Source organism: Chanodichthys erythropterus, chromosome 11 (genome assembly GCF_024489055.1).
Source record: "Chanodichthys erythropterus isolate Z2021 chromosome 11, ASM2448905v1, whole genome shotgun sequence".
In the NCBI taxonomy this organism is placed as follows: domain Eukaryota; kingdom Metazoa; phylum Chordata; class Actinopteri; order Cypriniformes; family Xenocyprididae; genus Chanodichthys; species Chanodichthys erythropterus.
The window spans coordinates 8,004,476-8,031,354 of NC_090231.1; the positions used below are offsets into that span (position 1 = coordinate 8,004,476).

The window sequence follows — 26,879 nt, forward strand, 5'->3', positions numbered from 1 at the left end:
CGTCGCTTCAAATCCGTCCCTCCGCAAGCAGATCAAAGAGACTTTGTTACAATGTAAATATTGCTGGACGATTAATTCACACTCATTACCTCTAATGCCTGGCATGAAGACACAGCCAATCATTTTGTGTAAGGCTTCTGGAGAGTCTAAAACTTCCTAACCGCAGCTATTTCCAATGTTTGATCTCCTAAAACTTTCCTGATACATCGTGGAAAGGCATATCTGGAAAACAGCATGTTTTCTGTGTGAAAGACTGATTCACTGGCAGGTGGGACGAGAAACTCTGTCATGGTAGGCGGAGTGCACACTTGCCCAAAGGGGAGGACCTTTAAAAGTTCTTATAAAGTGTGCTGAATGTAGAATCATGTTCAGTCAACAGTGATCTGTAATCTTCATCTCTATAGCACTTCACTGCGACCGCACTGCAATGGCACAGAACGGGACTATAGAGAACGGGGTGACTCGAAACACGTCCCCTCCGTCTCTGCCTCAACCTGTGAAAATCACTGAGATTAAACACGCTAAGGTAAGAGTTTTTCATTGTAAAAAGGAATACCAGTGCATGTGGAATTTGAGTCTGATTTGTGTAGTGTCTTTTCAAGGACATTTATGAGAAAATGTAGGCCTTCACTATAAAAAATGAAGGATTTTAGACCCTGATGTCATTGAAGTTTTACAAAAAGTTTTTAGAAAAACAGTACAGGTGAGTTAAACTGTTAAACTTTATATTATCTTCAAAGAACCTCATAGCAACTACCCTATACAGTGGAAATTGTTTTTATATGAGGGTTAAACAGTTTTAATTTAAAGGGATACGGTACACATATAATCCCATTGTCATGTTTTGTCTATAAGATTTAATTCTAAAATAAGTCTTAACTTTAATTAGAAACCAGTTTAACTGTATTTGTTGCAGATTTTTATCAATAACGAATGGCACACGTCAATCAAAGGAAAGAAGTTCCCCACAATCAACCCTGCAACAGGTGTCAAAATCTGCGACGTCGAGGAGGCGGATAAAGTAAGAGGAATTTGACTCATTAGACTAATTAAAAAATGAATATGCATGTACAGTGATTTTGGGAGTCATGTTTATCTGTCATGTATTTATGAATCATAATCATTCATGTAAATATATGACTTGGCAGCTGATTTAAAAAGAAATTAGATTTGATCAATTTATTAAATTCTATTATTAAACAAGAAATTAACATGCTTATGTTTTCAGGGTTTGTCAGATATTATCTGTTTATATACAATTACAATTATTTTATATATAGCTATTTATGATTTGGCAGCTAATACAGGATTTAAGTATATGAGTTTAATTAGACTGCACTATTATCAGTTAAATCATGAATATGTAGCCTAAATGTGACTGATTTATTGCAGTTATTTTATATAACTGATTTTGGCAGCTGATACACGATTAATTATATTGCATTATTAAGTTAGACTATTTGTGTCTGGTTTGAGAATTAGGTATGTAAGAATTATGGATATGATTATTTAAATGTATTGATATTATAAGATTAAATGCATTGATCAGGTTACATGAAATGATTAAGTCATCTGCAGTTTCACATAATAATTAATAATAATGATAGATTTACCTTTGATCTGTCATGTAGTTCTGGTGTAGTCTAAAGTGTTCATGTGATTGTTCAGGCTGATGTGGATGAGGCGGTTAAAGCTGCCAGAGCGGCCGGGCAGAGAGGCTCAGAGTGGCGGCGGATGGACACGTCGAGCCGGGGCAGATTACTGCACAGACTCGCGGACCTGCTGGAGCGAGAGCGCGCTGTGCTCGCGGTGAGTTCTCATCTCCTCACGCCACGCGATTAAATCTACTCGTGCGCATGCGATGTAGACCGCGCCTGCGATTTCTATGTAACTTTAGTATTTGCGTCGTTACTCATTTACATGTAGTTGAACTCTGCTCAACTTTAGCTGTATTTTCAATCCCAAACTAATTACTTTCAAGGGCAAATTTGCCCATAGTGATAATATTTGTGTTAACAGTGCAGAACAGGCCTACTCAGTAAACAACTAGCCTAGGCCTATTTGCAAACACTAAATTAGCATACACACCAACTTTGATGCTAATCAATCACTGTTTTAAACAACACAAACACAAAACTGCATTTCAAGTGTCTGTATTTCATCCATCAACCATAAGTTTGCTCGTTTCAACTCTATTTATTAAAAATGGCTTCTGATCACTTTCACAGCAAATCTTTGTCAGACTGAAGAGACAAATACCTCAGTCAGAAAATATGAAACAATTGAGCTCAATCAGAATTAAATGTCCGCCCAATTGAAAGAGGTGGAATGAGCACATGTTGAATTGTAGGCCTTATGAAGCTGCACACTTGATGATAAAGGCTGTGTTGTGTTTGTTTTGTGTCAATAGGCTGTCACGCCTGTCTGAATGCATTCGTCAAACACTTCTGCAGGTGTGAGCGTTGACATGGTGGTCTGATTTTGAAGTCTTGTCAATTAAAACATCAAAAAAGTTTAGGATTTATCTATCAAAAAATGTCTTCTTTGGACACAATGTTGTTTGTTTCTCTATGCAGTATCACAATGCTTCGGTTTTACATAATGAAAGCCTTGCTTTGGTTGGTTTTCACCCTGTTCTCCTGCCAGATCATGTTAGTTGCTGCATTTGTGAATGAAATTTTACAGATGTGTGTGAAGTAATGTTTTTAGATTGCATGTGATTGATAATTGCAAACATGTCCTGTGATTCTGGGATATCAGAGCTCTGCATAGATAAAGAACGGAATAAATAAAGAACAGATTTACAGAAAAAGAGCTTAAAATGATCTCGTATACTGCGCTCGCTTATCTATTTTAGGCCCTTTGCAGTGCTTTTTACAGTTGTAGCTACATTGGGATGGATGAAATTTAATACGTATTTCACAATTATACTCATGCATAATGTTTTGGATGTTTCCCACGCAAACAGATTCTGAAAGGTTTTTTTCCCCTTTAGTAGGCTATCGAAATGCAAAACACACCCAGCAATCTTGTATGATGAATTTGGGTGGCTGTTAGTAGCTTGAGATGTCAGATTGATCATGCTTTAGAAATGTAATAGTATTTTAAGTAATCTTTAACATAATGTGGTGTTTAGAAGCGTGCTCGGCAATCGACCCAGCAGCACATTACAGCTCTCTTGAACAAGGACTCTGCCAATGACTTCAGCCGTGGACTTTTTTTCCTCATGATGACATTGTTTATATTGTTAGAGGGCAGCAGAATTGATTATATGTGTTATTGTTTAATTTCTGGACCTACAAATTCCCCATGTGCATTAAAATCTTGGCATCCTCTGACGCACATGAAAAAAAGTTGTTTTGTATCAAATTTGTAGTTCTGGAAATGAGCATGCTTTTCGAAAATGCCCAATAAATATGCCTATTTGAAACAGATTGGTAATAAAATTATAACTTTATGCTTTTATGTTCTCAGAATTGGGTTTGAACCAAACGCTTTTTTTGTTTGTTTCTAGACTCTGGAGTCAATGGACACTGGCAAACCCTTCCTGCATGCGTTCTTTGTCGATCTGGACGGCAGCATTAAAACCCTGAGATATTACGCTGGCTGGACAGACAAGATTCATGGGAAAACCATGCCAGTCGGTGAGTGTCGTCATCCTGTCGCTTATGTTTTCAGTCCGATCAGCTGATTTATTTAGTCCTGTCATGTGGACCACGGTTGAGCTAAATTCTCAGTTTTAGTACTGGCTTATTTTCAAATCATGAGAATGAATTATAATTAAATTGTTGACGCATCACAGGATGTAGAATTAGAATTCAAAGGTAAATGAATTTACTTGGTTTTATTAGTCCAAAGCAAAATCTAAGTTGTTTCATTACGAATACTGTGGTAAATTAACGTTTCACACTGAAAACATAATGAAATATTACAGAATGTCTAAATGAAATATTTTTTTTTAAGGTGGCAGTCGAAAGAGCCAATGTTTCTGAAAATATGAAGACTGCATGTTTATGCATAATTCATAATAAAATGAAATATTGTTCATTTTATTATTAAAATTATGTATTAAAAACTATACTTACAGCATGTATACACTACTGTACAAAAGTTTGGGGTCTGTAAGAAAAATTGAATTTTCAGCATCATTACTGTGTCACATGATCCTTCAGAAATCATTCTGATATGCTGATTTGCTGCACAAGAAACACTTCTGATAATTATCAATGTTAATAACAGTTGTGCTGCTTCATATTTTTGTGGAAAGTATTATACATTTTTTTCCAGGATACTTTGATGAATAGAAAGTTCAAAAGAACAGCATTTATTTGAAACAGAAATATTTTGTTACAAAGTATATGTCTTACTGACCCCAAATTTTGAACAATAGTGTATATATTTAAATTTTTATTATTTTTTCTATTGGAGAAATTGTTTAATATGGATGGACAGCTGTAAATGGGTCAATGACGTGACAAGTCTTTTTTTTTTTTTTTTTTTTTTCCGAAGGCCTTAATAATAATAAAAAACAAAGATATAACATTCAAAGTAAGAAAGGTAGTACAACTAGATCTCTTTTATTGACTCCAAAAGGTTTTAATTATATTTTCTACATATAAAGGTATTTTACAGATTTTGAAGTGTCAAAAAGTCATTCGGTTTAACCATCCAAAGGCCAATACAGCCATTTCATTTGTGATTAAAATATCTTAAAATGTAATAAATATATATATTTTTTTTATTCTGGAATGATTTTATAACATCATATATCAACATAGAGCAAAATGATATTAAAATTATGTGTAGAAGTCATTGCTTTGTTATGAGAAAGATTGTCCAGAAAAATGAATTTCATTGATGTCATTTGGAGTAACCAATATAAAGGGACCATTTTGGATCAAGTGGTCAATATCATGGATATGACATCATTCAGACACCTGCAAAGGACCACATGGTCGTGAATCAAATTAACTAACTCTCTCTTAACTATTTGAAAAATTCATGTTTTCACTCATACACATGTCCCGAAACATCAGGTCATTCAGTACAACCGCTATAAAACATGGAAAATGATGTAATATTTTAAAAACTTGTACTAAATATAAAATGTTTGATTGTCCTTTTGCTAGCTAGCTAGATATCAGCCTGTTAGCATTGTTTGAAAATATAGTCATTCGGTGTAACCAAAAGTGTCATTCAGTAAAACCGAAATTTTGGTTAAACCAAATGACTGTTTTGGTGACAAAATTTGTCCATCTTGTAAAAAAATGACAAAAGCAGAGTTATTTGATTATAAAAACTACATAATCTCATTGTTAACCCTTAATAAAACTTCAAAATTAATTATATCTCCATTAGGTTTTTTTACACTTTTAAAAACCTTATTCGTCAATGACCCAAATAAGTAATTTGTAGGTTTTGCAGACTAATAGAAACCTGTTTGGAAAAAGTCATTATTTATTAAATGACACACTGCACTTTTAAATTTGAATTTAAATTAGAATTCTGCTTCCTGTGTGCCACCGAATTCAAATTTGATTCAAATCGGGAAAGTGAATTGCAATTTAAAAGGCATTCTCAATTCAGCTGGTGTGGATATGATAAAGACTTCATACTAATGATGAGTTAATGAGCAAGAAAGGGTTGATGGGTTCCCTTCAGCCCTGGGTGGCATGTCATCCCCCTCTCTAATTCTTCCCTTTCCCCCAGCATTCCTGCCACTCCAGGATACTCAATAGACAAAACATGCTTTCCTTCCTTTCCCCCTGATTAGATTCAAATAAAGCGTTAAAAGACGAAAGCCCTGGCACACAAAGGAAAAGGAAGAGGCTCTGATCCTAATCGCTGAGGTACGACCGCTAGTGCCGCAGATGAGCTGGAGTTCAGGGAATCAGCGGCCAGATAGAATATCTCGCTCTTTTGAGGGCTGGAACACGGTGCGTGACTGAAGCCGCTTTGAATTTCCCCATTGATAACAGCTGCCAATTAGCATACGTCAACCGCTTACTGCCGAACTCAAGTGTTTATTTGGAAAAATGTGTTGTTTACGGTTCGTTGCATTGGCTGGATTAACTCGTGCCAATTATAAGACCAATCTGGCCAATTTGACATTTCCACCCACATACAGAGGTGGCTATCACTCCATGGGTATTGCATAGGGTCCCAACTACATAAAGCTGCACATAAAATACGATACAATTTCATGCATATATGATATTTGGTGGTGTAAAAATGGAACAGTTTTAAATCTTTTTTTGTTGAGAATCATATTTGATAGTTTGATGGGTGTAGCACTGGGTATAAATGCTTATTAAACATCAGATACATGTTCTGATTGGTTGTCAGATTACAGTATTTTTTCAGTCTAGACAGATTAATTAGTTGCTGCTGGAAACTTGTGTGGTGTTGGAAGTCGGTGGGCGAGGCTTTGGGAACGTACAGTTTACTGAAATAAACCCCTTCTAGATGCCATGTAAATTTAACCTTTGATAAGCAGCGCTGTCGGATCAGTTAGAAAGGGCCGTTGGCTGATCCCAGCCAGAGATGAGCATTGTGTGAGGGAGTCGTCAAGTCTGTAATCACCCCGACACATTGCAGCGTGGGGAAACACGAGAAGGTCAGGCCTTGCAGAGGCCGGCTGTGGTAGATTAACAGGCGTGGCTCCCACGTATCCATGCACAGATATATGAAATGTCACGCATGTTCGTGGGAGATTCGTACGCTGGTGTCAGCAGCATGTCTGAGTTTGTTGTTGGGCTGTAGTTTTAATTGGATGGCTTTCAATGTATGTTACGAAGCAAAATCTAGTAAGCTGCTTTATCGTCTGGCTTGTTGTCTACATCATCCGATATACAGTCAAACCAAAATGCATACAGACACCTTGAACATTTCATTCATTAATTCAGTTTATTCACTATAGTTAAAAAAAAATGGTAATAAAATATGACAAGATTTCAGAGTTAAACTGTGTCAGAAAAAAATAATCTTAATTATGTCAGATAACACTTGAGCAAAACACGGTCAGTTCAAAGTGTCTGGTTAATTTTTTGTTCTAAAGTTTTATCAGTTTAACTGGTAGTCCACTGTATGAAGAATTTTTGGGTATATTAAGTCACAGTTTACTTTATTTTGCTATCCTCACTTACATAAATGAACTATAGTGTCCTGCACCCACTAGTAAAAATATATAAAATATCAAAAATGTCTGAATAATTTTTGGTTTGACTGTGTGTGTTGGTGTAATTAAAACATAAAAAAATAATTTATTTTATTTGATAGATTTTTTCCACTAAACTCATCAAAATATATTATAAAATTATAATGCAAAAAGTGACAGTAAAGACTTTTGTAATTTTACAAAAGATTTCTATTTCAAATAAATGATGTTCTTTTGAAATTTCTATTAATAAAACAATCCTGAAAATGTATCATGGTTAAAAAATATATAGCATCACAACTGTTTTCAACATTGATAATAATCATAAATGTTTGTTAAGCATCAAATCATCATATTAGAATGATTTCTGAAGGATCATGTGACACTGAAGACTAATGATGCTGAAAATTCAGCTTTGATCACAGGAATAAATTACATTTTAAAATATATTAAAATAGAAAACAGTTTGAAATTGTAATAACATTTTGCAATATTACTGTACAAATAAATGCAAACATAAAATACTTATTTAATAAACATAAAAAAAAAACTCTCTGACCCTAACTTTCGAAAAGTAGTGTACATGTGAGGTGAATTTGTTCAAAAGATGGTACAGTATCAATGCTGCCTACCGCTTATGATGCCTTAAAATACTGTCTACATAGGCAGCATGCTAGGTTTTGTATCAGTGAGATAAATTATTGTGAGTGTTTTAAATGGGTTTGCTTTCATTTTCATTAGCATCCTCATGTTATTCCAAACCTTTATTTTGTTCACTAAAAACTGCACTTCTGTTCACATAGAAAATAGCCGCATACGGGTTTAGAAATACATGATGGTGACTAAAATAATGACCGAATTTTCATTTTTGGGAGAACTATTCCTTTAATAATCCCTCATTGTGCAGTACTCAGCAAGACCACTCGAATCTTTAACTGGATACACATTGGAACAAGGAAGTGGTAAATTGGCCAATCTTAGTGGCATTTTCCAACGGAAAGGTTCAAGTGCGAAGAGATGTGATAAAACAGCATTGCTACCTTACATTACCCCTGACTGGTTATCTGACTCCTGGGAGAGAGAGCAAAGGGAGAAGGAGACCAGTGAGGGTGAACAAAGGTGTGCATCCAAGCCAAGAGCAGATCTGCAGTGGGTTTGAACTGCTGCCCAGACTTCTCACACACCTCAGGCCTCTCTCGTTTCAATGTGTCTCCGGTGAAAGCAGAAGAAAAAAAGCAGCAGAACATATACACTCTTCCTGACCAGAGCTTTGTGTGGGCCATTGAAACCGTCGCTGTGTGTTTTTCCCATTCCTTTGTCTTTCATGTTTGCTTTTCGATGGTCACATCCAAGAGCTTCCCAAGGAAACAATGATTGTATATCAAAGGGGAGCTTAGTGTGTTACAGTGTTTAGTGCCCCTTGACTTCCTCATTTCTTTTCTTCCCAACAGATGAAAACTTTGTGTGTTTTACCAAACATGAGCCCATCGGTGTGTGCGGAGCAATTATTCCGGTGAGTTTGGCTATTTTCCATTTGGGTTTTTTTTTTTTTTTTTTTTTTTTTTTTTGTGGATCAAATCAGAAGGTTCTGGTACATCCTACTTTTTAATTGTTATTTTTAGATGTAATTAGCATTTTTATAGTATTTTTATTTAATTGGTTTTTAATTATAATTGATATATTTATTTATATTTATTATTTATTTTAATTATTATATTTTATTATTTAATTATATTTAATTTAAATTTATATTTAATTATTTTTATTAGAGATGCATCGATATATCAGCCAATAATTGGTATCGGCGAATTTTCACACTATCGCCAATAGTTTAAAAACAGCCGATAGTCAGGGCTGATATATCCTGTCAATCAAAAGAGGGCAGGAAAATGCACTGAATTTGTGCTTTGTGTAAAGAAAATGCTAAGAAACCAGTTTGATGTTCAATATTAATAGTAATTATATGAATTAATAACTTTCAGAAAGTTAAGAAATATAATGATGAAATGGAGAGAATAAAGTTTTTATTTTCATTTCTTTCAAAATTTAATAATTAAAAACATATTTTGTTTGGTAAATAAATACACTATATAGTTTTTTTATTTTTTATTTAATAAAACAGTTGTGCTGCTTAACATTTTTGTGGAAACCATGATATATTTTAAAGGATTCTTTAATAGAATAGAAATCTTGAAATATAAATCTTTTGTAACATTGTAAATGTCTTTACTGTCACTTGATCAGTTTAATGTGTCTTTTCCTAGTATTAATTTAAAGTATTAATTAATTAAGCATTATTTAATTTACCGTATTGATTTTAGAGATGCACCGATACTAAATTTCTCCGCTGATGTGATTATTCAGCGATTATTCAGAAGGACATCTGCCGAAACTCCAAATAATGCAAACTATACAGGGAACTCTCATTATGTACATTACTATAATATTAGACGTTATAATTAACAGAGTCCAAACTATTATATTCAATGGCTATTTATTTTCAGATATAATTAAACTCAGACATAAACTGAAATGTTTGTACCCAACTCAGTTGCACATAAGGTAGTTTTCATAAGCAAATTTAAACACACATACAAAGTTCTGTCATGAAACTCTAGATGGCGCAGGCTAATAGGTCCTTTAACTCAACCTGCTCGTAATCACATAATACTTGGGTAGCATTTGCCTTAGTAGTGCAGCACAGTGTGCTTTCAGAAACCCTCCACCATCCCCAGCTCCACCTGTGTAGATATGCTACTTTAATTCATGTACGCTATATTGTACAGCAGCAGCAGCATGTCTTACTTGCTCACAGTGTGTCGTGTATGTATTGGTAGCAGCAATAACCTACAGCGGCAGCAGAAGTAAAAGCAGCAGCAGTGTAGCAGATCTATTCCGCCAAGACCAAACATACAACATTGTCATACCCATTACCATGCCAAACTCTCTGAGTTGTCATGACAGAAATATAATTAACAGTAAATATATATATATATATATATTTATTTATTTATTTATTTATTTTTTTTTTTTTATTATTGCTAACTAAGGAACTGTGAACATTTCCTGAGGTAGGCTAGCTGTTTAATTGATGTCTTTCCATGGTCCAAAAACACAGATTGATCGATTACATGAGACATGATACAGATTTCGGTAAGTTGTGCTGTATTTACATTTACATTTAGTCATTTAGCAGACACTTTTCTCCAAAGAGACTTACATGAGTACAACAGTATGTAAGTGCTGTGTGAAGTCAGTTTTGAAGTCAATTTTTTTTTAAATACACAAATAGATGGAAAAAGAATAGAAAGCGAAAAAAGAATAAGATACATAAATAAAAAGGAAGTGCTACTATAACTGGGTCAGGTGTTGACGAAAAAGATATGTTTTTAGCATTTTTTTTGAAAATGGCTAAAGACTCAGCTGCTCGGATAGAGGTAGTGGTAGGTCATTCCACCAGCCAGGAACAGACCCGGAGAAGGTCCGTGAGAGTGATTTTGTGCCCCTTTGTGATGGCACCACAAGGCGCTGTTCAATTGCAGAACGCAAGTTTCTGGAGGGTGCATATTTCTCAACATCGACTTTTGATGTTCATGCTTGTTTTCCTATATATAAATTGTATTAAATAGTAAGAGGATGACTCGCACTGCAAAATTTGAAAGCTGATACTTTTTAATTCTTAAAAAGTTACTTTTTAAAGTAACAAAGGCCAATGCTCTTTGCAATTTTTGGATGGGCGGCGCGCTACAAATAATGCCTGGTGTAGGAAAAAATGTTTAGTCAAATACAGCCTGCTTTTTTTTTAACTATTAATGCGCTATTGTCACATTAACTTGCCCTAAATTCAAAGAAAGATTTACTTCACACACATTATGAGTTGCAGTCTGAACTCTTTGACAGGATATAATCGGCCCTGATCATTGGCTGTTGGGCAGATGGCCGATATCCATGACAGCACAAGCAGGCCTTCATCACTGAGACGTCTATTTGATGTCTGCATTAAAGGGTTAGTTCACCCAAAAATGAAAATTATGTCATTAATGACTCACCCTCATGTCGTTCCAAACCCGTAAGACCTCCGTTCATCTTCAGAACACAGTTTAAGATATTTTAGTTTTAATCCGAGAGCTTTTTGTCCTTCCATTGAAAATGTACGTACGGTATACTGTCCATGTCCAGAAAGATAATAAAAACATCATCAAAGTAGTCCATGTGACATCAGTGGGTTAGTTAGAATTTGTTAAAGCATCAAAAATACATTTTGGTCCAAAAATAACAAAAACTACAACATTGTCTTCTCTTCCGGGTCTGTTGTCAATCCGTGTTCACGACTCCGCAGAGACGCTGCTTGTGACAGCGGTTGCTGCTGTGTAGGAGCTTCTTCCATCGCTCTTAGTTCTTCGTCCGTGTATTCGGGTTCAAATAAATATGGCTGAGCAAAAAAATGCCAGTCTCCGTCTGTGTCGAAATCATTAGACATGTTTGCGAAGTCACGTCAGCGCGTCACTGCGGAGTCGTGAACGCGGATTGACAACAGACCCGGAAGAGAATAAAATGCTGAATAAAGTCGTAGTTTTTGTTATTTTTGGACCAAAATGTATTTTTGATGCTTTAACAAATACTAACTAACACACTGATGTCACATGGACTACTTTGATTATGTTTTTATTACCTTTCTGGACATGGACAGTATACCGTACATACATTTTCAATGGAGGGACAGAAAGCTTTCGGACTAAATCTAAAATATCTTAAACTGTGTTCTGAAGATGAACGGAGGTCTTACGGGTTTGGAACGACATTTTTGGGTGAACTAACCCTTTAACATCTGCAAATTGTTAAAATTTCCAAGGATCAGCATTCTTCCCTAAAAAGTGATTGGGCTGACCAAACCGTAAGTCGTAGGGACCAAAAGAAACCTTGAGGGCTTGTAGTACTTACACCGACTACAACGTCAGTAAGGCTCGTCCTGATCGGCCTGACGGGGGCGCTACAGTGGTGAAAAGTATGAAATTGCTCATAACTCCTAAACTGTTAGGTGTAGACTCAAGTGTCTTATATCATCAGAATCCTTGGTTCAAGACGGACAGGTGTCTTTCCTTGGATTCGATCGCCGTCCTGCGAAACCAACTTTTGCGAACTAGGTCCGATTGGAACCAAACGAGGGCAGCAAGATTCTCTGGAGTTAATAATGTCAATAATTATCAAAAATAGTTGAAATTTAGATTCTAATGCCACCAAAACGTTCAAAGTGGGCTGAGCCACTTTTACTAAAACGGCTATAATTCATGAATGGAATGAGATATTTTCACTAAACTCGGAATAAAATGGATATAACTACGCAACCCTATGTCTGATTGACTTAAAAATTGCCATGCGGTGTCTTTGTCCAAGGAGGCAGAACAAAGTCCTGTTTGGGCCTGTTTAACTCATGTCCCCAGAGACCTGTGAGAAATTTGAAAGAAATCGGCCACCACGGGGCGCCTTCTCATTCTTCATGTACGTAAATTATTGCACATCACGCAATGTTTCACCCACGTCCACAACATTCATAACACATGGTTGAACTCCTCATTCTGAGCAATTTTGCCTCTAGGACTGCTGCTGTCCATCGAATTGTTTGTGAAATATTGGAGATTATTTCAAAAACAAACTTTGGTGAACAAATAATGTCTTAGAGACGTACCTGTGCTGTCGGGGTAGTGGAAATACTTGCTTTTATCAGCCGATAGCTTACCGATTATTGGCTAATACTTCGGTGCATCTCTAATTAATTTCTTTAATGGTAGTATTTTGTTTAGGTTTTGTGTATTGGTGGCATTTAGTGTAGTTAATACAATTGTTCAAATGTTGTTTAATGCTGTCACACTAACTGAAGTCCTCCTTGCTTTAATGCCAGATTAATACTCAAACTGCTAGTAAATAAACATGTCTGTTAGTAGCTTACGAAGTAGTGTAAGTTCCATGTCAGATTATGAGTAGTTTGTAGTATGGCAAGTTAAAGTTAATAAGTAGTTTCCCCAGGATGGGATTCCTTGTAGGTATACTTCAATGCTTGCCAAATGCACTTAATTTGTGAATTTGACAGTATTAAAACTACCATTTAAACAGTTCATTTAAAAAAGAAACATACTTGAACATGGTTTAGAACATAAACACAATAGATCCTCTGAGTGTTGAATCACACATACATGATGTCTTTGCCACAGCATTGTTTATATACTGTAGCCAACGCCTGTCTAGAGTCTTTCAGATGCATGTAAGGAAACACCTTGGATACAGATACACACTCTCACACACAGACGAACACAAATAAACCACTCCCTCTCACAGACATCACACGAGACGAGCATGTTATGATCTTGCTTGCTGCTGAAGCTTATGAATGTTTATGAAAGCTTGCATGAGCGTCAACTCTCTGAAACCGCGAGGCCTTGTTTCGGTTCCTTACTGTGAAGAGCCTGTTTTCTTTCTTGATGTAACTCTATCAGTGTTCTGGTGGATTTTTTTGTGAAGCTTTAAATCCTCACTAATTCCAATTACAGAGAAGCAGCCTGACCGTGAGGTATGAAATGAAAGTGTGATTTGACTCCCATGTAATTAAATATCTCCCGTACGCCCACTAAATCCGAATACATGCTGCAAAAATGCACAGGGACAGACATGTCACAGAGACTGTATGCTGCTGTAATAGAAATATAAAATGACATTGCTAAGTGATTCCTAGGACATTGCTAGGTTGTTCTGAGTGGTTGTTAGTGTATGGTTGCTAAAACATTACTAAGTGGTTGCTAGGGTGTAAGTGTAAGTAAATCTGTTCAAATGGTGTTTATTACTGTCAGCTTAATTGAGGTGTTGCTAGGATGTTCTGAATGGTTGCTAGGGTTTCATGAGTGGTTGCTAGGGTGTTGCTTTGGTTTTCTGAGTGGTTACTAGGGATTTTGAGTGGTTGCTGGGGTGTTGCTAAGGTTTTCTTAGTGGTAGCTATAGATACCTGCTAGGGTATTCTGAGTGCTTGTTAGGGCATTACTAGATGGTTGCTAGGGTGTTGCTAAGGTTTTCTGAGTGGTAGATATAGGTGCTTGCTAGGGCATTGCTAGATGGTTGCTAGGTGTTCTGAGTGGTTGCTAGGGCATTGCTAATGGTTGATAGGGTGTTCTGAATGGTTGCTATGAATTTTAAGTGGTTGCTAGGGTGTTGTTTGGGTTTTTTTGAGTGGGAGCTGTAGGTGCTTGCTAGGGTGTTCTGAGTGGTTGCTAGGGAATTGTTAGATGGTTGCTAGGGTGTTCTGAATGGTTGCTAAGGATTTTAAGTGGTTGCTAAGGTTTTCTGAGTGGTAACTGTAGGTGCTTGCTAGGGTGTTCTGAGTGGTTGCTAGGGCATTGCTGGAAGGTTGCTAAGGTTTTCTGAGTGGTAGATATAGGTGCTTGCTAAGGCATTGCTACAAGGTTGCTAGGGTGTTTTAATTGGTTTCTATGGCATTGTTAGATGGTTGCCTAGGTGTTCTGAATGATTGTTAGGGATTTTTGAGTGGTTGTTAGGGTGTTGCTTGGGTTTTCTGAGTGGTAGCTATAGGTGCTTGCTAGGGTGTTCTGAGTGGTTGCTAGGGCATTGCTGGAAGGTTGCTAAGGTTTTCTGAGTGGTAGCTGTAGGTGCTTGCTAGGGTGTTCTGAGTGGTTGCTAGGGCATTGCTAGATGGTTGCTAGGGTGTTCTTAATTGTTGCTAAGGATTTTAAGTGGTTGCTAGGGTTTTCTGTGTGGTAGCTATAGGTGCTTTCTAGGATGTTCTGAGTGCTTGCTAAGGCATTGCTAGAAGGTTGCTAGGGTGTTGCTAGGGTTTTCTGAGTGGTAGCTATAGGTGCTTGCTGGGGTGTTCTGAGTGCTTGCTAGGACATTGCTAGATGGTTGCTAGGGTGTTTTGAGTGGTTTCTATGGCGTTGCTAGGGATTTTTGAGCGGTTGTTAGGGTGTTGCTAGGGTTTTCTGAGTGGTACAGTAGCTATAGGATGATGCTAGGGTGTTCTGAGTACTTGCTAAGGCATTGCTAGACGGTTGCTGGGGTTATGTTATGCATGTTATACAATCACCTAGCAACCTATTAAACAAATGGATTTAATGATGTTTAATACTGTCACCCTATTTAAGGCCACAACCTAGCAACCACATATAAAACCCTAAAATTGTGACAGTGAATTTAGTAATTTTGTGCCCTTTTTGTGCAAAAAAACAAAAACAAAACTAGTTTAATAAATACCATACAATAAAAAGGGAGTGATCTTTCTTTCTGATAATAATTAACAAACAAAGTTATCGTAACTGAAAGGCTGTTTTAAAGATATTCTCCTGGATGGGTAATTCATGACTATAAATTAAGTTACTGTCATCGATGAATCCCCATATTGTCTCAATTTTCTTAAGTTACAAAAACATACATATCATTTTTCAAATCAAACCATCCAAGAATCTTAGTTCATTAATGAAAATGCCTTTTTATTGTCTTATGTTGCTTTGGAAACAAAGCACAAACTGTTGATAGACACTGGAGATTATATCATAAAGTCATTATTCATATTTGGGATTGATTTGGTGGTAATTAAAGAAAGCAATGCTGGCATTCAGAGCAATGAGTCACTCAGAAGGAAAAATAAAAAAGTGAAAATGCAATCCAGAAACATGTCTAATTGCCATGACAACATCCAATAAGTTGTAAAAAAAAAACAAAAAAAAACAACAACTCTCTACTGGTAAACAAATGATTTGTGTACCTATTTATGCATCTAATTTTACAGAGAACAGCAGTTAGACTTGATGGTGTGCTCTTGTATTTAAAAACAACAGAGGCTCCTTCAGTCCTGGCAGAAAATGTTCACAGCACACTTTCTGCTTACGCTTTTTCTTCTTTTAGCCTCCATTTTTATAAAACCTGTAGTAACAACCCATAACAACCACATATCAACTCTTCAGAACACATTAGCAATCACCTGACATCTTCAAATCTTGTTTTAAAAACAATCCCAGTCAGATGAAATCAAACTAGCGCAGCTTTACTGATGGTGCATTTGTTTATGTACTTAATTGTAATCTTCTTCTGCATTTATAGTGGAACTTCCCTCTGCTGATGTTCACATGGAAGATCGCACCGGCTTTAGCCTGTGGGAACACGGTGGTCGTTAAACCCGCTGAACAGACCCCGCTGACGGCTCTTCATGTTGGATCTCTCATAAAGGAGGTGAGGGTGCAGCTGTGGCTCATGGGATTTGTTTGGTTTGGTGTTTTTGATATAATTAACATGGACACTGATGATTGATTGCATCAGCGCTGCCTTTCTTGCGTCCCAGATTCTGTGGTTTGATTGTGGATGTTGCACAAACAGTGTTTCCCAACCAAGGCTTCAGGATTTATTTGCGGGGGGATTTTGAGATTATGATAGAAATGCCAAATTAAAGGCTTTTTGCACCCCAGTGGATAAAACATGACTTTCTGGAATACTTGATTCTAACTGGTTGCGGCATTGAACAGATCTTTTGGTAACGCTTTACAATAAGGTTCATTAGTTAATATTAGTTAAAGGTTCCCTAGAACCCTTTTTTACAAGATGTAATACAAGTCTAAGGTGTCCCCTGAATGTGTCTGTGAAGTGTCAGCTCAAAATATCCCATACATTTTTTATTATAAAATTTTTTAACTGCCTATTTTGGGGCATAATTAAAAATGTGCCAATTCAGCGTGCTTCCCCTTTAAATCGCGCGCTCTCCACGCCCCCAAGCTCGCGACTCTATAATACAATGCATAAACAAAGTTCACACAGCTAATATAGCCCTCAAAATGGATTTTTACAAAGCGTTCGTCATGCAGCATGTGTAATCGTGTAAGTATAGTATTTATTTGGATGTTTACATTTGATTCTGAATGAGTTTGATGGTGCTCTGTGGCTAAAGCTAACATTACACACTGTTGGAGAGATTTATGAAGAATGAAGTTGTGTTTATGAATTATACAGACTGCAAGTGTTTAAAAATGAAAATAGCGACGGCTCATGTCTCTGTGAATATAGTAAGAAACGATGGTAACTTTAACCACATTTAACAGTGCATTAGCAACATGCTAACGAAACATTTAGAAATACAATTTAAAAATATCACTAAAAATATCATGATATCATGGATCATGTGAGTTATTATCACTCCATCTGCCATTTTTTGCTGTTTTCCTAGCTTGCTTACCTGCATTAAGTCTGTCGTTTCGACTGTGCACAAATCCAGACATGAATACTGGCTTGTCTAATGGCTTGAACATGAGCTGGCATATGCAAATATTGGGGTCATACATATTAATGTTCCCGACTGTTGCGTCACAGTCTGTGTTATGTTGAGATTCGCCTGTTTTTCAGAGGTCTTTTGCACAAATCAAATTTACATAAGAAGGAGGAAACAATGGTGTTTGAGACTCACTGTATGTCATTTCCATGTACAGAACTCTTGTTATTTAACCATGCCAAGATCAATTCAATTTTCAATTCTAGGGCACCTTTAACTAATATTGAACTGGAGCATTTATTAACCTTTAATGTTAATTTCAGCATATACTATTAAATTATTAAAATCAAGAGTTTGTATTTGTTAACATTAGTTAATGTACTGTGAACTAACACAAACAAACTATGAACTGCTGGACAAACTATGAAAAGCTTGGAAGAGCCAGGATAGGATATTTTTTTTTAATATAACTCCATTTGTGTTTGGCTGAAAGAAGAAAGTCATTTACACCTAGGATGGCTTGAGGGTGAATAAATCATGGGATAATTTACATTTTTGGGTGAACTAACCCTTTAACTCTGTGTCTGATTCAAAGTGAGCAGAATGCTAGAGCAACAGCTTTAAAGTAGTGCGGTAAAATTACATTTATTTGAATGAATGAATTATAGCATTTATTTGAATTATTATCGAGAGAGAGATGAGAGATGCTTATGTGCAGAGGTGTAAAGAGTACCTAAAAAATATATGTAGTAGATTTAAGTTCGTAGTGGGGAAGGAAGTGGTCAGGGACGACGAACAACTGCTGACTGAGTCTTTATTGAATGTCAACAGAAGGACTGTGCAACGCACAACAACGAAAATAAACAATCCACAAACGGCTTCACTCCAGGTTCGGCATACGCTATCCACAAGGGCTTCTCTCCAAGTTTGGTTTACACCATCCACAAGGGCTTCACTCCACGAACCTCGACTTGACTCAGTCAACAGTTCCCCTCTCTCTCACACGCTCCCGCTTCTCACGGCGTTTTAACCTGTCTCCGCGCCAATCACTGGAATGAGAAACAGGTGTTCGTGATTTGTATTCAACCCACTCACTTACCAAGCGTCTCCCGCTATTCTCTCCGGTTGCAGACCTCGCTGAACCACGCCCCCCTCGCCACATACCCCCACCGCCCGACTCAGGCCGGGGAGCCGTCCGGCTTGCGGCCCCCCCCCCCCCCCCATTTCTGGAGAGGAAATCGGCCACAGCCATTCGAACACCCGGCCTGTAGACCACCTTGAACTTAAAAGGCTGTAAAGCCAGATAACAACGAGTGATCCGCGCGTTGGTATCCTTCATGCGGTGGAGCCACTGCAGGGGAGCGTGGTCCGAACAGAGAGTGAATTCCCGTCCCAGGACATAATAGCGGAGGGTGAGGACGGCCCACCTGATTGCCAAACACTCTTTTTCTACGGTACTGTACTTAGCTTCTCTCTTCGAGAGCTTACGGCTAACGTACAGTACCGGCCACTCCTCACCCTCTATCTCCTGGGACAGGACAGCACCCAGCCCCCTGTCCGACGCGTCAGTCTGCAACAGAAAAGGAAGAGAAAAGTCAGGAGAGTGAAGCAATGGCCCGCCACATAGAGCAGCTTTTACCTGGGTGAAAGCCTGCTGGCACGGCTCCGTCCACTGGACCGTATCTGGAGCATCCTTTTTAGTTAGATCAGTCAACGAGCTGGTGAGGGCCGAATAATTAGGTACAAACCTTCTATAATATCCCGCCAGCCCGAGGAACTGTCTAACCTCCTTTTTGGTCTTGGGGCGCGGACAGGTCGCAATCGCTGCCGTCTTGTCTATTTGGGGACGCACCTGCCCATGCCCCAAGTGGAAGCCCAGATACCTTACTTCCACGCGCCCAATTGCACACTTCTTTGGGTTGGCCGTGAGCCCAGCCGCTCTCAGCGATCTCAGGACGGCTCTCACATGCTGCATATGCCGCTGCCAATCATTACTATAGATGATAATATCATCTAGATAGGCAGCCGCAAATGCAACATGGGGCCGGAGAATTTTATCCATGAGTCGCTGAAAGGTGGCCGGTGCCCCGAACAGCCCGAACGGAAGCGTAACAAATTGGTGTAATCCGAACCGCGTCGTGAAAGCTGTCTTTTCTCTGGATAAAGGCGACAAGGGGATCTGCCAGTACCCTTTCGTTAAGTCCAGTGTCGAATAAAATCGAGCTGCACCTAGCCGGTCAAGCAATTCGTCCACCCGCGGCATTGGATACGCGTCGAATTTCGACACTGCATTCACCCTGCGATAGTCCACGCAGAAACAAACCGAGCCGTCGGTCTTAGGAACCAAAACTATAGGGCTCGCCCAGTTACTGCTGGACTCTTCTATTACTCCCATTTTCAGCATTGCCTCTAATTCGTCCTGAACTACCTTTTTTTTGTGCTCAGGTAATCTATACGGCCGGCTGCGAACAACCACGCCCGGCTCCGTCTCGACATGGTGCTGAATGAGGTTGGTACGCCCCGGCAGGGGAGAGAACACGTCTGCAAATTCCTTTTGCAATTTGGATAAATCCGTGAGCTGGGAGGGCGAGAGGTGATCTCCCCCCGGGACCAGAGCGAGAGATTGAGGTTTTACATTCGCCTCTGGTCCGAGATCATCCTCCCCACTAATCACCGTCGCCAGCATCACTGATTCTGCCTCATTCCATTTTTTTAGGAGGTTGAGGTGATAGATTTGACGTGCCCCCCTCCTGTCGGACAGTACCACCTCGTAATCGAGCTCGCCGACTTGCCGTTTGACCTCAAAGGGTCCTTGCCACTTTGCAAGTAATTTCGAACTGGAAGTAGGGAGCAATACAAGCACTTTTTCCCCCGGTGCGAATTTACGTAGGTTAGACCGTCTGTTATACAGTTGGCTCTGTCTGTGCTGGGCCTGTAACAAATTCTCCATTGATAGCCGCCCCAAAGTGTGGAGTTTTGATCGCAAGTCCAGCACATACTGAATTTCATTTTTGGCCTGAGATGGTCCGTCCTCCCAAGTTTCTCTGAGGACATTCAGCACCCCACGGGGCTGGCGCCCAAAGAGAAGCTCGAAGGGGGAAAACCCTGTGGAGGCTTGCGGGACCTCTCGTACTGCGAATAACAGAGGTTCCAACCACTTATCCCAATTTTTGGCGTCCTCTTGAACGAACTTACGAATCATGGATTTAAGCGTGCGATTAAAACGTTCGACCAGCCCGTCCGTTTGTGGGTGAAAGACGCTGGTACGAACCGATTTAATGCCCAATAATTCGTACAGTTCGCGTAACGTGCGTGACATAAACGCCGTGCCTTGATCAGTGAGGATTTCTTTTGGAATCCCCACCCGGGAGATTAAGCGAAACAGTGCATCCGCAACACTTTTAGCAGAAATGTTGCGGAGAGCCACTGCTTCAGGATATCGTGTTACATAATCAACAATGCCTAATGCAAAGCGATGTCCCCTTGCTGATCGTTCTAATGGCCCGATGAGGTCCATACCAATTCTCTCGAAGGGGACCTGCATTAATGGAAGTGGGCGCAATGGCGCTTTTGGGGTGGACGGTGGGTTCAACAACTGGCATTCACGACAAGACGCGCACCACCTGCGTACATTCTCGTGAATGCCCGGCCAGAAAAACCGGGTCATGAGACGATTTAGTGTCGCTGCCTGTCCCAAATGCCCCGTCATTGGATTAGAATGAGCCGCGTGGAAAAGCATTTCCCTGCGGCTCTTTGGCACTAATAACTGGGTTGTATCTTCTTTTGTCTGAGTGTCTTGGGTCACTCGATACAACCTATCTTTTATAATCGCGAAATACGGGTAAGCAAGCGGACATCCAGGCTGGAGAGGCTGACCATCAATCATTGAGACCCTATTAAATGCATTTTTTAATGTCTCATCCTGAGACTGCTCCAGGGGAAAATCACCGCGTTCCGGAAGAATTAGTCTTCCGGCTTCACTCAGATCCCCTGCAGCAGAACTCTTCGGTCTCTGATCAGTCTCTCCCACCTGTACTCGCGCTTGCTCACCCCGCGTTCTTTTCCCCCAAGAGGCATCCGAGCAAAGACATCCCAATAATTGTTTAAACGCGGGCCAATCCGTTCCCAAAATTATCGGATGCCGGTGGTGCGGGTTAACTGCCACCTCAACACTATGCTTTTGTCCCCTAAATTTAATTATGACGGACATTACGGGATATTTTACCACATCCCCGTGCACGCACCGAACCCCAACCATGCGGCCTGTATCCAATGCCCCAGACGAAATCAGGCTTTGATGGAGAGAGGTTTGGTTACAGCCCGAGTCCACCAAAGCCTGATAGGTACCCCCCTTGATACTCACAGGTATTTGGTACCCGCCAGCCTGACCAGGGGCGGCCTGAGGTTCGTCGGGGACCCGGATCACCGTCCCGACCTCCATAACCGGACATTTATCCACAAAGTGATCCGGATCCCCGCACCGCCAACAGGCCGGCCCAGACCTGCCCGCCGCCCCAGTGGCAGAGAGTGGGCTGAATACATGGCGCGGAGAGTGGGGAGAAGCAGGAGCGGGGTCCGTCCCGGCAGCAGGGAGTCCCGCCCCCCTGGGCGAGGCTCTGGGTCCGTAGGAAGGTGCCTGTCCCGTTTCGCCCCGCCATCGGGGACCTAGGGAGAGGGACAGGTCTAGAGAGAGAGGGGGACAAAAGAGAGGGAGAGAGAGAGGCAGCTGGAAGGGGTTCGCCGCCCCCTTGGCACGCCACCAGATGATCCTCCGCCAGTTGGATGGCTGAGTCCAGCGACGTGGGGCGGTGGCACTGGACCCACTCGGCCGTCTTCTTCGGGAGCCGAGTGATGAATTGCTCCAGCACCACGCGATCGACGACCAGGTCCACGTCGCTTCCCTCAGCCAGCAACCATTTGCGGCACGAGTCCCGGAGCTGTTGGGCCAACGTGAAAGGCCGGCCGGACTCACCCAGGTCGAGGGAGCGGAAGCGCTGTCGGTGCTGCTCCGGGGTCCGACCGACCCGCTGGACGATGGCCCGCCGTAGGTCTTCATAGACCAGGAGGTTCGGGACGGGGAGCTGCTGTGCCGCCACCTGTGCTTCTCCTGAGAGGAGCGGGACCAGCCTCATCGACCACTGGTCCCGCGGCCATTTACACGCCTCCGCGGATCTCTCGAAGAGGTCTAAGAACACCTCTGGATCATCCAGTGGACCCATCTTATTTAATGGCAGGTGGACAGGCACAGCGGGTGGTACGGTGGGCTCCCGGGGAACCTCCCGGTCAATCCAGCTCCGGAACGCCTCGCGGTCCTCCTGCTGGGTTTGTAGAATGGCTTGGAAACACCGCTCCTGGTCGCCTCTTAACTCCAGCAGGGCCTGTTGTTGTTCGCGGTGCAGGACCGCGAGGGACGCGATGATGTCCGCAAATGTGGCGGAGGACGAAGATTGCATGGCGACGTGCTCACCGACTTCCTTCCCAGGTTTCGGCACCAGTGTAGTAGATTTAAGTTCGTAGTGGGGAAGGAAGTGGTCAGGGACGACAAATAACTGCTGACTGAGTCTTTATTGAATGTCAACAGAAGGACTGTGCAACGCACAACAACGAAAATAAACAATCCACAAACGGCTTCACTCCAGGTTCGGCATACGCTATCCACAAGGGCTTCTCTCCAAGTTTGGTTTACACCATCCACAAGGGCTTCACTCCACGAACCTCAACTCGACTCAGTCAACAGTTCACCTCTCTCTCACACGCTCCTGCTTCTCACGGCGTTTTAACCTGTCTCCGCGCCAATCACTGGAATGAGAAACAGGTGTTCGTGATTTGTATCCAACCCACTCACTTACCAAGCGTCTCCCGCTATTCTCTCCGGTTGCAGACCTCGCTGAACCACGCCCCCCTCGCCACAAATGAATTATAGCATTTATTTGAATTATTATCGAGAGAGAGATGAGAGATGCTTATGTGCAGAGGTGTAAAGAGTACCTAAAAAATATACTTGAGTAAAAGTACAGATACCTTACAGTGAAAATTACTCCATTACAAATTACAATTTACCAATTCCAATACAACTTGAGTAAAAGTCCTTGAGTATCTGATTTTAACAGTACTTAAAGGTGCCGTAGAACGTCTTTTTAAAAGATGTAATATAAGTCTAAGGTGTCCCTTGAATGTGTATGTGAAGTTTCAGCTCAAAATACCCCATATAATTTTTTTTTTGTTTTTTTTTTTAACTGCCTATTTTGGGGCATCATTAAATATGCACCTATTTAGGCTGCAATGGAAACAATGGAGTTTGAGACTCACTGTATGTCATTTCCATGTACTGAACTCTTGTTATTTAACCATGCCAAGATAAATTCAATTTTTAATTCTAGGGCACCTTTAAGTATTTTACTCATGCTGAATGTAGGCTCAAAGATGCACTAGTCCTCAACACCTGAGAGACATGCCAGTGAAAATAAGAAACAAGTAATTTGTAAGATGAGAAATCAAGTTCATTTTCTAAATTCAAAATAAAACTGAACACCTCAATATTGCAATAAATCATGGTCGACAACAGCCTCTTAAACATTACAAACTCTCAATTCTCAGTTAAGCTCAAGTGCACAAAAAGGCCAATATCCTTCAAAAAGGTCTCATCAATTCAGCGGATAAATAAAATAATGTTCAGTAACATTAAATAGTCAAAGTCTACTTGCACTGGATGTGCTGGTTTCACCGGCTGCAATCATGACCTCATCTCCTAAAACAAACACCTATGATTCAGCAACTACCTGCTAATGCACTCACATTCACATAAAGTAGCCTTGTTGACCAGTTTGGGTGAGTAAAGGTAGGGTGACCAAACGTCCTGTTTTCCCAGGACATGTCCTGTTTTCACGTCCTGTCCTGGCCGTCCTGGTTGTTTTTTATAAAGTGATGAAAATGTCCTGGTTTTCATTGTTTTTCATTGGGCCATTAAATTGACCGGTGTTACGAGATTTTTGGTTTCCGAAGGCGGAGCATACATGAATATTAATTAGTTAATATTCATATATTAATAATGCATGTGCAACTTACAATCTGAACTAATATTCTATCTCAAGACATCAGTGGACTATTCCATAAAGGTAACTATATTCTCAGCGTCGCGGCTGACTTATGCCTAAACTACAGTTGTTTACTTCTAGGTAACAGTTTATAATGTTTTCATTAGTTTGCACGATTTGTGCAGTCGTCTATAACTGAATAACAGATACTTTGTGTAACAGCAGAGCAATCTTCTGCTATCGTCTACAATGAGTTCAGCTTGTTGTGCTCTTCCTTTGTACATTGCGATGTAACGGCTGATAAGTCTATATAAATTTCTTTTTAACTTTCATGCTTGTTTGTTAAGCAACAAAAAACTGCTGGGAAAGATCAGCTCTACAGCAAAATATAGATGGGCAAACAAGGAGGATGAGGAAGAAAACTAAAGATATAGATATTTTTTGTTAGTTTTTGTACGTTTGCGAGAGCTATTTTTGTTAAATTTGGATTGCTAATTTAGCAGAGGTATTTTTTTAGTTATTTATTATTTTTCTAATACAGAAGAGGCATTATTTCTATCATTATTTCATTCATTATTTTTGAAACTTGTCATAATAAAACATGTTGAGTAACCTCTGAGAAGCCTATCTGAATTTGTGTCTTTGGTTATAGATAGTACTTTGTAATGTAACAATTTTCTATCCATACAGAGGAGGCATAGGCGTACTTCAAATATATTGAAATAATAAGGCATCTTTGAGTAAATTTCAAGTATCATTTGAGTATCTCATTGCCGGGCCGAGTGTCCTGGTTTTCGGTAATCAAAATATGGTCACCCTAGTAAAGGCAAAATGCACAAGATATAGTACCTTCAAAGCCCTCAGATGACGATATCGCTTCTTTATAGCAGAAACAAACTACTGCAGAAAGTTAGGTGCCATGCAAAAATGTAATGTGTAATTGCATTACTCATCACAAATGTATTGGAGTAAAAAGTACATTTACTTGTTCAAAAATGAAGTCAAGTAGAGAGTAAAAGTTGAAATATTTTTGATACTCAGTACAACTACAAAGTAGCTAAAAAGATACTTAAGTACAGTAACTAATTACATTTACTCAAATACTTTACTCCACTGCTTATGTGTCTCTCTCTATTAACAACGAAGCTGTGAGTTTAATTACTTTCAAAATCAGATGTTACCCCCTCGTTGCTGAGAAATATAATGTAGCGATTCAGCAGTGATTTTTATTGATAAAAATGGCAGAGTTGATAACAAGTTTCTCTGCTCTTGAATGTTTCTGTTTGTGTGCACAGTGTGATCTCCGATATTAATATAGAATGGTGATTAAATTGACTGGAACTACCTGTGCATTAAACTGTTTTAATGCACACCTTCCAGCTAATCAGAATTGAGTATTCAGAAAGACCATGGTGTAACATGAACACAAATTATTTGTATTAACTAACATTGTGAAAGGTTAATAAATGCAGTAAAAACATATTGTTCATTGTTAGGTTCATGTTAGGTAATGCATTAAGTGATGTTAACAAATGAGTCCTATTGTAAAGCGTTACCAATATCTTCTAAATTCATACATTTTATTGAAATGAAAACAAATCAAAATATTACACTGATACAAATATACACAGAAATCAGTAATTGAATTTATTCTGCATGTTTATTGAATGACTGGAAGTTGAAATTTTGGTTGGGAGTCCCTGGATGTATTACAAATGACTCAACTGCATTGTGGGTAATCAGTTGTTGGTCTGTCTCTGTTTATACAAAACTCTCAAATGATCATGTTTAATTCTTCAAAGAAAGCAGGGCGCATGAATTGCTGTAATGACTAAAACTGCAGCTGCGAGCCTTCCGTCAACCGCCCCTCGCTTTCTATTCAAACCGCCTGTATCTAAAAAAGAGATGATTTATGTCTTCATCATTATGAATGAGATCAGTGTGGTTTAAAGCCCTCAAAAGAAAAGCGTCTCTTTGTGTACATCAATAGTCTTACTGTCTCTGTCCCCGTGGGCAGTTTTTTGACCTATTAATTTCCCATTTTACCCTTTTTGTAAATAAAGCCCATTCTTTCCCTAATGTCATACAGGCTGGCTTTCCACCTGGAGTCGTGAATATCGTACCTGGCTTTGGACCTACGGCTGGAGCTGCAATCGCCAGTCATATGAACATTGACAAAGTGGCGTTCACAGGCTCTACAGAGGTGAGGAACTATGGGGAAAAAGCTCAGGCAACATGATATTGCTCAAAGTTTGCTCTTTCAGAGCTTATTAGTAATAATTCTCCTTTTAAGATGTTTCTCATATTTTTCCTTAAAGGTGCCGTAGAACGTCTTTTTAAAAGATGTAATATAAGTCTAAGGTGTCCCCTGAATGTGTCTGTGAAGTTTCAGCTCAAAATACCCCATAGATTTTTTTTTTTATTAATTTTTTTT

At 39.6% G+C, this 26,879-nt stretch overlaps 1 protein-coding gene across 1 annotated transcript in view; it reads left to right on the forward strand.

Moving 5' to 3' along the window:
• The first annotated feature begins 413 nt into the window (after window positions 1–413).
• The window catches only part of aldh1a3 (aldehyde dehydrogenase 1 family, member A3), a 35,882-nt gene continuing 9,416 nt past the window's right edge, over window positions 414–26,879 (forward strand). Inside the window, exons 1-7 of the mRNA XM_067400363.1 lie at window positions 414–526; window positions 917–1,021; window positions 1,669–1,809; window positions 3,515–3,644; window positions 8,608–8,669; window positions 16,256–16,384; window positions 26,535–26,648. Coding sequence (XP_067256464.1) covers window positions 428–526; window positions 917–1,021; window positions 1,669–1,809; window positions 3,515–3,644; window positions 8,608–8,669; window positions 16,256–16,384; window positions 26,535–26,648 — 780 coding nt within the window. The 5' untranslated portion in view covers window positions 414–427. The remainder of the gene's footprint in view (window positions 527–916; window positions 1,022–1,668; window positions 1,810–3,514; window positions 3,645–8,607; window positions 8,670–16,255; window positions 16,385–26,534; window positions 26,649–26,879) is intronic.